Below are 11,339 nucleotides of genomic sequence, written 5' to 3'. Positions count from 1 at the left end.
TTGTGCGGTAGTTTGAGCATTCTTTGGCATTGCCTTTCTTTGGGATTGGAATGAAAACTGACCTTTTCCAGTCCTGTGGCCACTGCTGAGTTTTCCAAATTTGCTGGCATATTGAGTGCAGGACTTTCACAGCATCATCTTTCAGGATTTGGAATAGCTCAACTGTAATTCTATCACCTCCACTAGCTTTGTTCGTAGTGATGCTTTCTAAGGCCCACTTGACTTCACATTCCAGGATGTCTGGCTCTAGGTCAGTGATCACACCATCGTGATTATCTGGGTCATGAAGATCTTTTTTGTACAGTTCTTCTGTGTATTCTTGCCACCTCTTCTTAATATCTTCTGCTTCTGTTAGGTCCATACCATTTCTGTCCTTTATCGAGCCCATTTTTGCATGAAATGTACCTTTGATATCTCTAATTTTCTTGAAGAGATCTCTAGTCTTTCCCATTCTGTTGTTTTCCTCTATTTCTTTGCATTGATCGCTGAAGAAGGCTTTCTTATCTCTTCTTGCTGTTCTTTGGAACTCTGCATTCAGATGTTTATATCTTTCCTTTTCTCCTTTGCTTTTCGCTTCTCTTCTTTTCACAGCTATTTGTAAGGCCTCCCCAGACAGCCATTTTGCTTTTTTGCATTTCTTTTCCATGGGGACGGTCTTGATCCCTGTCTCCTGAACAATGTCACGAACCTCATTCCATAGTTCATCAGGCACTCTATCTATCAGATCTAGGCCCTTAAATCTATTTCTCACTTCCACTGTATGATCATAAGGGATTTGATTTAGGTCATACCTGAATGGTCTAGTGGTTTTCCCTACTTTCTTCAATTTAAGTCTGAATTTGGCAATAAGGAGTTCATGGTCTGAGCCACAGTCAGCTCCTGGTCTTGTTTTTGCTGACTGTATAGAGCTTCTCCATCTTTGGCTGCAAAGAATATAATCAATCTGATTTTGGTGTTGACCATCTGGTGATGTCCATGTGTAGAGTCTTCTCTTGTGTTGTTGGAAGCTGCGACCAGCACACTAAGTGCAGGCGGTCGCTAAGCGCGGCCGAGAGCAGCCACCCCACGTCCGAGGTCAGGGGGGGTGGCCGAGAGGAGATACCCAGCGTCCGAGGTCAGGGGTGGCGATGAGAGGAGTTACCCCGCGTCCGAGGTCAGAGACGGTGGCCGGGAGGAGATACCCCATGCCCCTAAGCCCGAGGCCAGGGGCGGCAGCTGGGAGGAGCAACCCCACGTCCAAGGAGCGCGGGCACAGGAGGGCCTAGAGGAGCTATCCCACGTTGAAGGTCAGGAAGGGCGGCGATGAGGAGATACCCCTTGTCCAAGGTAAGGAGCAATGGCTGCGCTTTGCTGGAGCAGCCGTGAAGAGATACCCCATGCCCAAGGTAAGAGAAACCCAAGTAAGACGGTAGGTGTTGCAAGAGGGCATCAGAGGGCAAACACACTGAAACCATACTCACAGAAAACTAGTCAATCTAATCACACTAGGACCACAGCCTTGTCTAACTCAATGAAACTAAGCCATGCCTGTATCTGACAGAATGTGGTCCACTGGAGAAGGGAATGGCAAACCACTTCAGTATTCTTGCCTTGAGAACCCCATGAACAGTATGAAAAGGCAAAATGATAGGATACTGAAAGAGAAGCTCCCCAGGTCAGTAGGTGTTCAATATGCTACTGGAGATCAGTGGAGAAATAACTCAAGAAAGAATTAAGGGATGGAGCCAAAGCAAAAAGAATACCCAGCTATGGATGTGACTGGTGATAGAAGCAAGGTCCGATGCTGTAAAGAGCAATATTGCATAGGAACCTGGAATGTCAGGTCCATGAATCAAGGCAAATTGGAAGTGGTCAAACGAGAGATGGCAAGAGTGAATGTTGGCATTCTAGGAATCAGTGAACTGAAATGGACTGTAATGGGTGAATTTAACTCAGATGACCATTATATCTACTACTGCGGGCAGGAATCCCTCAGAAGAAATGGAGTAGCCATCATGGTCAACAAAAGAGTCCGAAATGCAGTACTTGGATGCAATCTCAAAAATGACAGAATGATCTCTGTTCGTTTCCAAGGCAAACCATTCAATATCACAGTAATCCAAGTCTATGCCCCAACCAGTAACGCTGAAGAAGCTGAAGTTGAACGGTTCTATGAAGACCTACAAGACCTTTTAGAACTAACACCCAAAAAAGATGTCCTTTTCATTATAGGGGACTGGAATGCAAAAGTAGGAAGTCAAGAAACACCTGGAGTAACAGGCAAATTTGGCCTTGGAATATGGAATGAAGCAGGGCAAAGACTAATAGAGTTTTGCCAAGAAAATGCACTGGTCATAACAAACACCCTCTTCCAACATAACGTATATACATACATATAAACAACGGAATATTATTCAGCTCACAAGAAAGAAGGATATCTTGCCATTTGTGACAACATGGATGGAATCTTGAGGGCATCATGCTAAGTGAAGTAAGTCAGATCTTATGATCTCACTTATATGTGAAATATAAAAACAAACAATAACCAAAGTCATAGATAAAGAGAACAGATTGATGTTTGCTAGAGACAGAAGCTGGGGGTGGGAAATGGGTGAAGAGAGTCAAAAACTATAAACTTCTACAAATTCTCTGGCAGTCCAGAGGTTAGGTATCTGCACTTCCACTGCAGGGCAATGAGTTTGATACCTGGCCCAGGAACTAAGATCCTGCCTAGCAAAAATGAATAAAAATTAAATATATATATATAAAAGGTACAATCTTCCAATTATAAAATAAATACATCCTGGGTATATAATGTATAGGTTGACTATAGTTAATAATTGCATATTTTAAAATTGCTGAGAGAGTAAATCTTAAAAGTTCACATCACAAGGAAAACAATGTTTATTATATGGTGACAAATGTTAACAAGACTTACTGGGGTAATCATTTTGCAATATAGACAAATATCAAATCATTATGTTATATATTTGAAACTGATATAATGTATGTCAATTATATATCAATAAAAAAATCAACAACCATTTTATTATGCTCATGGATTCTGTTGGTCAGGAATTCAGAAAATGATAGTGGAAATGGTTTGTCTCTGTTCTGCAATACCTGGAGCCTTAGCTACTGCTGCTGCTAAGTCACTTCAGTCGTGTCTGACTCTGTATAACCTCATAGACGGCAGCCCACCAGGCTCCCTCGTCCCTGGGATTCTCCAGGTAAGAACACTGGAGTGGGTTGCCATTGCCTTCTCCAGTGCATGAAAGTGAAAAGTGAAAGTGAAGTTGCTCAGTTGTGTCTGACTCTTAGCGACCCCATGGACTGCAGCCTACCGGGTTCCTCCGTCCATGGGATTTTCTAGGCAAGAGTACTGGAGTGGTACCATTGCCTTCTCTGGGAGTCTTAGCTAGCAAGACTCAAATAGATGGAGGTGACTCAAATGGCTGGTGTTGGAATCATCTGGCGGCTTTGTACTCATTTGTCTGGCAGGAATAGCCAGAAAGCTGGTCTTAGCTGGGACGGCCAGCTGGAGCATCAACACATGGCCTCTCCAAAGTGGTGGCCTCAGGGTAGTCAGAGTTACAGGGCAGCTCTGGGCTCCCAGAAAGAAAGCGCCAGCAAGCAAGGAAAAACTGCATGACCTATTATAACTTAGCTATGGAAGTCACGTGGCATCAATTCTGCAGTTCTTTGTTGGTCAGAGTGGTCATAAGCCCACTTATATTCAAAGAGAGGGGGCTCAGGGACTTCCCTGGTGGACCAATGGTTAAGAATCCACCTTATAATGCAAGGGATGCAGGTTTAGTCCCTGATTGGAGAACTAAAATCCCACATCCTGCAGGACAACTAAGCCCGCAAGCCACAACTGGAGAAGAGTCTGTTCATAGCAAGGAAGAGCCAGTGCAGCCAAAAAAAGTGAGGGGACATAGACCCACCTCTTAACGAGCGAAATGTTAAAGAATTTGTGGCCATGTTTTAAAACCACCACTAGTTCTCAGCTCAAATGTCACTATATCAGAGAGGCTATCCCTTCCCATCTTTTCTAAAATTGCCTCTCCTAGGTACTCAATCTTATCTTGTTAATTTATTCTACAACTCTCATCACAATTTGTAATTATCTATTCATTAGTTTTTGGTTTGTTTTCTTTTTCTTGTTAGTCTCACTTCCAGACTGTGGACTCCATAAGGACAGGAATCCTGCTTCTCTGGCTCACCCCTGTATTCCCATGATCCAGAACAGGATCTGACACATGGCAAGTATTCAATAAATAGTTACTGAGAAAACAAAATAATATATTTCAATAAATATTTTCACAAAACTGAATAAACTCTTATCTTTTCATCATCTCAAACATGCTTGAACAGTGTGAACACGTTTGAACAAACACACTCCCCCAAAGCGTGGAGCTCACTATTTCATGAAAACCCTTCCTTCTTTTGGAGAAGGCAATGGCACCCCACTCCAGTACTCTTGCCTGGAAAATCCCATGGATTGAGGAGCCTGATAGGCTGCAGTCCATGGGGTCACAAAGAGTCGGACACGACTAAGGGACTTCACTTTCACTTTTCTCTTTCATGCATTGGAGAAGGAAATGGCAACCCACTCCAGTGTTCTTGCCAGGAGAATCCCAGGGATGGAGGAGCCTGGTGGGCTGCCGTCTATGGGGTCTCACAGAGTCGGACACGACTGAAGTGACTTAGCAGGGCAATCATTCTGTTCCATACACCCAGGAACATGCACATCTATGGTTTAACTTCTTCCTCACAACATCCTTCAGCAGTAGGTGAAGGGGCCTGTCCCAGGTTCGTAGAGCTAGTATGCTGTGGAACTAGAATGTGAACCCAGATTGGAAAATCTGCTTTCTGGAGAAGCTGGGAATTCACCCAGAGCTTTCCACCTAAGCCCCTCCGCTGGACCATTTCTAGCTCCCACAGTTTACCCATTACTTGTTCATTCATTTATTATTCTATACATTTCCCCAAACAGGCATTTGGTGCGAAGTAACATGTTAGGCAGAGAAGGCAATGGCACCCCACTCCAGTACTCTTGCCTGGCAAATCCCATGGATGGAGGAGCCTGGTAGGCTGCAGTCCATGGGGTCGCTAAAAGTCGGACACGACTAAGGGACTTCACTTTCACTTTTCACTTTCATGCATTGGAGAAGGAAATGGCAACCCACTCCAGTGTTCTTGCCTGGAGAATCCCAGGGATGGGGGAGCCTGGTGGGCTGCCGTCTATGGGGTCGCACAGGGTCGGACATGACTGAAGTGACTTAGCAGCAGCAGCAGCAGCTTCCTTCTTTGGACCACTCTGAGTATTAGAAAAAAATCTGTTAAAAATTAGTTCTTTTCCCCAACCTATAGATGAAGGAGGCTTGTTCAGAAATCAAAGAGAATGGGCATTTTTTGAGCCCAACCTAAGTGCCAGCACTATGCGAAGTGCTTTCCGCTCATTATCTTCTTTGATTCTCTCAATAACCCATAAAGCATCCACTTTACAGATGAGGAAAGCTGAAGTGCAGAGAGGTGAGGTGACTTACCAATGTCACATGGTCTACAGAACTGAATTTTGAGAATTACAATATAGAACTGGAATTTGAGTCCAGGTTTTTGAATTAGGGAATGCCCTAATTCATCCTCTTAACTTTGTCTTAAAGAGAAATAAAAATCAATCATTTTTAAATGATCTACTACACTTGTTAAAAAGTGTAGTAGAAATAAAGGCTAACAGTAAAAGCAAACATATTAATTGATTTGTTTGTCAAAGCCTCATGCATTACCTTCCTTGCTAACTAAGGCATCTCATTGACAGAGATGGGGAAATCAAATATAGTTGCCAAGTCTCTCTATTCCTTGCCCTTAAACCATGAACAAGTAGAAAGCTGTCTGTAAAACAGAACGAAAGGGTCATTTCTATTCAATATTGTACTGGAGGTTCTACTCAGGGCAATTAGGCAAGAATATAAAAGAAAAAGCTTGGGGACTTCCCTGGTGGTCCAGTGGTTAAGAATCCACCTTCCAATGCAGGGGGCATGGGTTCAATCCCTGGTCGGGGAAATAAGTCTCACGTGCCACGAGGGCAACTAAGCCCACATGCTCTGGAGCTCTTGTGCAGCAATGATAAAAAAAAAAAGAAAGAAAGAAAAAGCCTGCATATCGGAAAAGAAGTAAAACCAATCTCTATCTGCAGATAGCATAATCTTATATATAGAAAACAGTAAAAAAAAAAAAAAATACAAGACTATTAGAAGTAATGAGCAAATTCAGTAAAGTTGTGGACAGAAGATTAATATACAAAATCTGTTGTATTTCTATACATGAGCAATGAAAAACTGAAAAATGAAATTAAGAAAACAATTCCATTTACAATAGCACCCCCCCAAAAAAAATAAAATACTTAGCAACAAATTTAACCAAAGAAATGTAAGGTTTGTACCCTGAAAATTACAAAACATTGTTGAAAGAAATTAAAGCCCTAAATAAATGGGAAGATAGTCTGTGTTCATGGATTGAAATATTCAATACTGTTAAGATGGCACTACTCCTCAGATTGATTTACAGATTAAATGCAATCCCTATGAAAAGTCAACTGCTTTTTTGTGTGTGCATGTGTGCAAATGGACAAGTTGATCCCAAAATTCATATGGAAATGCAAGAGGCTCAGAATAGCCAAAACAATCTTGAAAAAGAAGAACAAAGTTGAAGGACTTAGATGGGGTGCCAGTCTTAAGCAGAGGTTTCAAGAAGACTCAGGGACTTCCACTTGCTCTCTTGGACCTCTGTTTGGAAAAGTCTCCCTGAACACATGGCCAGGCTAGGCTGCTGTATAATGAGAGGCCACTCAGAGCAGAGACAAGTCAGCTTCTCCCCACCAGGCCCCAGACAGTGAGAGAGATCACCAACATTAGCAAAACTGCCCTGCTGGACTATAGTTGACCAGGCCTGTAAGTGAGCTCCACCAAGCCCAGCCCCGATCTGCAGAGCCCGTAAGTCGACTCTAGACTCATGAGCAGAAAAAATGTTTATTCTAGAAAAAAATAGGAAGACTTATACTTTCTGATTTCAAAACTTATTACAAAGCTACAATCAAGACAGTGTTACAATAGCATAACAATAGACATAAGATTTATGGAATGGAATTGACAGTCCAGAAATAAACCCTTACAGGCAATCAATTAATTTTGACAAGGATGCCGGATGACTCATTGGGAGAAAGAATAGTCTTCAACAAATGGTGCTGGACAACTTGGTATCCACATGCAAAGGAATGAATCTGAATCTCTACCTCGCATCCTATACATAAGTTAACTCAAAATAGATCAAAGAACTCTAAGAGCTAAAATTATAAAACTCTTAAGTTAGAAATAAGATTTCATAACCTTGAATTAGGTTTCTTAGATATGACAAAGAAGCACAAGCAATGAAAGAAAAATTGGACTTTTAAATTAAAACCTTTCGTGTTTCAAAGGACACCATAAGGAAAGTGAAATGGGGAATTCCCTGGCGGTCCAGTGGTTAGGCCTCCATGCTTTCACTGCCTAGGGCCTGAGTTCAATCCCTGGAAGGGTAACTAAAATCCCTCAAGTTGGATGGCATGGGCAAAAAAAAAAAAAAAAGTGAAATGACATCCTACAATATGGAAGAAAAGTTTTACAAGTCATATATTTGATAAAGGATGAACTTTGGAAACACTATGCTAAGTGAAAGAAACTAGCTATAAAAGACCACATATTGTATGATTCCATTTATATGAAATACTCAGAAGAAGCAAATCCATAAGGGCAGAAAATAAATGAATGGTTGCCAGGGACTGAGGGGAGTGACTGCTAAAGCATTTTGTTGGGGTGATGAACATGTTCTGAAATTAGATGGTAGGGATGATGGCACAACTTTGAGAACACACTAAAAACCACTGAATTTTACACTTTAAAATGGTGAATTTTATACTATATGAACTATATCTCAATTTTTTTTAATGCAGAAGACCAAGGCTGCCGATGGAGTAGGAGCAGGTGGGCAGAAATTCTGTGGAGATACCAGGCAGTGTCTCTTGGCCAGCTAGCCTAGTTCAGTAACATGCAACGCAGGTCTCCATCCTCACATAGAGTGGCTACACTTCAGCTCCCGCTTAAGAATTTTGTTTGAACAAGGGGTCCCCAACTCAAGAAGAGTGAAAGCCCCTAGCCCAGTTGATCGACTGCAAAGAAGTTCCTCCTCAAATTTTAAGCTCTAGACTTGTGGAAAGATTGAATGAGGAGAGGCTGGGAAGCCAAAACACCAACAGAGACCAGCAGCCCAGACCAGGGTTGGAGTGTCACAAGCAGCATGGGTGGCTGGAGCCCTGCCATCTGGCACAGCGTCCACTAGCAAGGCTCCCTCTGGCAGCATCTGGTCTCAGGGGGGAGCACTGATACATTCGAGAAGGCCAGTGCCATTCATAAACCTTGACTGAGTGAGTTCTGGCTCTCACTCTCAGACGGGTTCGCCAAGTGCCCGTCCTCAGACGGCTCAGACATAGGATGTGTAAACACGCTCAGTCGCTGACGGCTCTGCTCCCCTCTCTAGGACAGAGCTGAGATTATAAGCTCACTGTCTCTCAGGGGACAGCAAGACAGCAGCAGGGGAGTAGCTTTTAGCTGTGGGAAAGGAGGGCAAGGAGGAGAATTGGTTACTATTGTGGGCAATGGCACCCCACTCCAGTACTCTTGCCTGGAAAATCCCATGGCTGGAGGAGCCTGGTAGGCTGCAGTCCATGGGGTGGTGAAGAGTCGGACACGACTGAGCAACTTCACTTTCACTTTTCACTTTCATGCATTGGAGAAGGAAATGGCACCCACTCCAGTGTTCTTGCCTGGAGAATCCCAGGGATGGCGGAGCCTGGTGGGCTACTATCCATGGGGTCGCAAAGAGTCGGACACTGAGCAACTTTCACAACAACAACACAACATGTTAGGCAACAGAAACACAAACCCAAATACCCAAATAAGGCATAAGTCCTGCTCTCAAGGATTTATAATGTAATGGGAACCAGTCTTGAATTGAGACATAAGACCAAGAGCTGAGCTAATTATACTACCAAGGGAAACCCTGTAGTAGCAGTCTGATAAGATGGTAACTGGTTTTAACACGAGAATGAGAATTCAAGGTTTGGTGACATGCGGGGAGTGGGGGGGGGATAAGTGGGGACGTGGCAAATAGATTGTCAATTCTACACTCATCCCCCACCCTGTCCTGTAAATGTGTGTGGTGTGGGAGAATGAGCAGGCACCATCAGAGAGAGCTGAGGGGGAAGTGGTATTCTGGGGCACAGCTTCTTCTCAGCCACAGCAGGAAGTGGAAGGACAGCTTGTCAAACATACTGAGGTTTAGGGGAGTTTAGTGACTATAGAACTTTGGGTTTGGGGGTTCAGTCAGAAGGGTCTTCAGAAAGGGGGCAGTAGTTGCCTGAAAGGGAGTGAGTTTGGGAAGAATGTAGATCCTCACAGCAGTCAAGAATGACAGGGTGAGAGACTGAGGGACTGAGGCACTGCAGTCCAGACTATGCCCAAGTACATTGCATACTCTGAGGTTTCTGAGGCTATTTTCAGTACAGGAAACAAGCTATGTTCTCTGCTCAGCATACCAAATAGAATATGGCAGGAAATTTGTTAGGAAGTGAGAGGGGGAAAGTCAGTCTCAAACCAGGCTGGAAGCTACCAGCACTATGTGAAAGGCAAAATTTTAGCCTGGAGTGAAGGGAAGGGAGGTGGCTATTAGATTTAACTCAAAACTTGACCTTTAGTCGGTTTTCCTTATCCTCTTAACTGTCTACTACTCTGTTCGTTTAGTGAGTACTTATTCCCCTTCAAACTTTCTGACCCCTATCATAGTTTTCAGTTAATATCTGGCTTAACAGACAAGCACCATGGTGCTATGGAAAGAACTTGGAGTATGGTATCAACAGACTAGGGTCTAGTGACTTGATTAAAAGTCTCAGTTCTATAGTCAACCAGGGATGGAATCAGTCAGCACTAGACCTCAGGATTTAGAACTCCAATTTTTCCATGCTTCTCAGCTGTATCATGTATTGCAGAGCCTGACTTTCTTAGCTTCCCTGAGGTGCAGTTTCCTCATCTGTACAAATACTTTCCTTAATAATACCTACCTTACAGGTGGTTGAGAAGACTAAATGACATGTGAAGCCCATAACACAGTGCCTGGCCATGGTGTGCCCTGAATATTTGTTTAGATCATTTTTATCATACAAAAATTTCTTGGCTCTATGGCTGCACATTGTAGATGCTCAAATGACTATATCACTACACATGTTATGGGATGGATTGTGCCCCCAAAGAATTCACACACCATTAAACTCCTAAGTCCCATTACTTCAGAATTCACTGTATTTGGAGAGAGAGTCTTTAGAGAGAGAGGTAATTAAAGTAAAATGAAATCTGTAAGGTGTGCCTTAATCCAGAGTGACTGACGTCCTTACGAGAAGAGGACATAGACTGTATATAGAGGAAAAACCATGAGAAAACACAGGGAGAAGAAGACATCATCTATATGCCAAAGAGAGAGCTCTCAGAAGAAACCAATGGATCTTGGATGTTTATCCTCTATAACTGCAATAAAATTACTTTTGGTTGTTTAAAACACTCAGTCCTTGATACTTTGTAATGTCAGCTCTAGCAAAGGAATACAAGAGATACACATTGTACCTTTTTAACTGGTAGCGAGAGCGCTGCCTTATTCTGAAGACTAGAAACTGCTTTTGTCCTATGTTCTCCAACTCAAAGTCCCAACTGAAAGTCCCAGATGCTGGGTCTTCTGGGCTGACCATGGAGCTGGGAATTGCTCCTTTGACTCTTGGCTGCCATCGTGAAGTCATCCAAGAAAGCAAAACTTTTCTCTCTGAAGTGACTGGTGACTTGCTGAGCAGAGGGCATAGTCAACGAGAGAATGCATCATTATCATAGTCCATTCCGGTGGTACTTTCGGCTACAAGAGTCGGGAAGGGCACCTAGGAGTACACTCTTGGATGAAGAAATAGAAGGAAATTGCTGCGTCCGTGTGACCTCGGTGTTCTCAGTCCCAGGACAGTGGAGAAAGAGGAGACAGAAGAGAAAGAAGTGGTCCGAGGTGGGAGGAAGGAGGGGAGGTGTCCGATGTGAATCTCAAGACACTTTCCACCGACGAAAGTGCAGAGCTGTGTCCTGATCAGCGGAGTCTGGAATGGCGACCTTTCTCCGGCCACCGGGTGTTGGGAGACTCTGGGTGGATAGTGCGTAGGCCCCCCCCCCGGAGCCCCGCGGGAGAAGGCCTCCCGGGGCCACAAGGCTGTGCGGGCGGGAGCGCGCGCCCCCGAC

At 43.7% G+C, this 11,339-nt stretch overlaps 1 protein-coding gene across 1 annotated transcript in view; it reads right to left on the bottom strand.

Annotated features, from left to right (window-relative positions):
* The window catches only part of CLSPN (claspin), a 69,167-nt gene that overhangs the window by 56,708 nt on the left and 1,120 nt on the right, over positions 1–11,339 (bottom strand). The window contains exon 3 of the mRNA XM_010841245.1: positions 10,692–10,749. Within this exon, the coding sequence (XP_010839547.1) occupies positions 10,692–10,749 (58 nt within the window). The remainder of the gene's footprint in view (positions 1–10,691; positions 10,750–11,339) is intronic.

This window comes from Bison bison, unplaced genomic scaffold, assembly GCF_000754665.1.
Source record: "Bison bison bison isolate TAMUID 2011002044 unplaced genomic scaffold, Bison_UMD1.0 scf7180017864158, whole genome shotgun sequence".
In the NCBI taxonomy this organism is placed as follows: Eukaryota; Metazoa; Chordata; class Mammalia; order Artiodactyla; family Bovidae; genus Bison; species Bison bison.
Note: the sequence above shows the minus strand (reverse complement) of the source record. Positions and strands in the feature narration are given on the sequence as shown.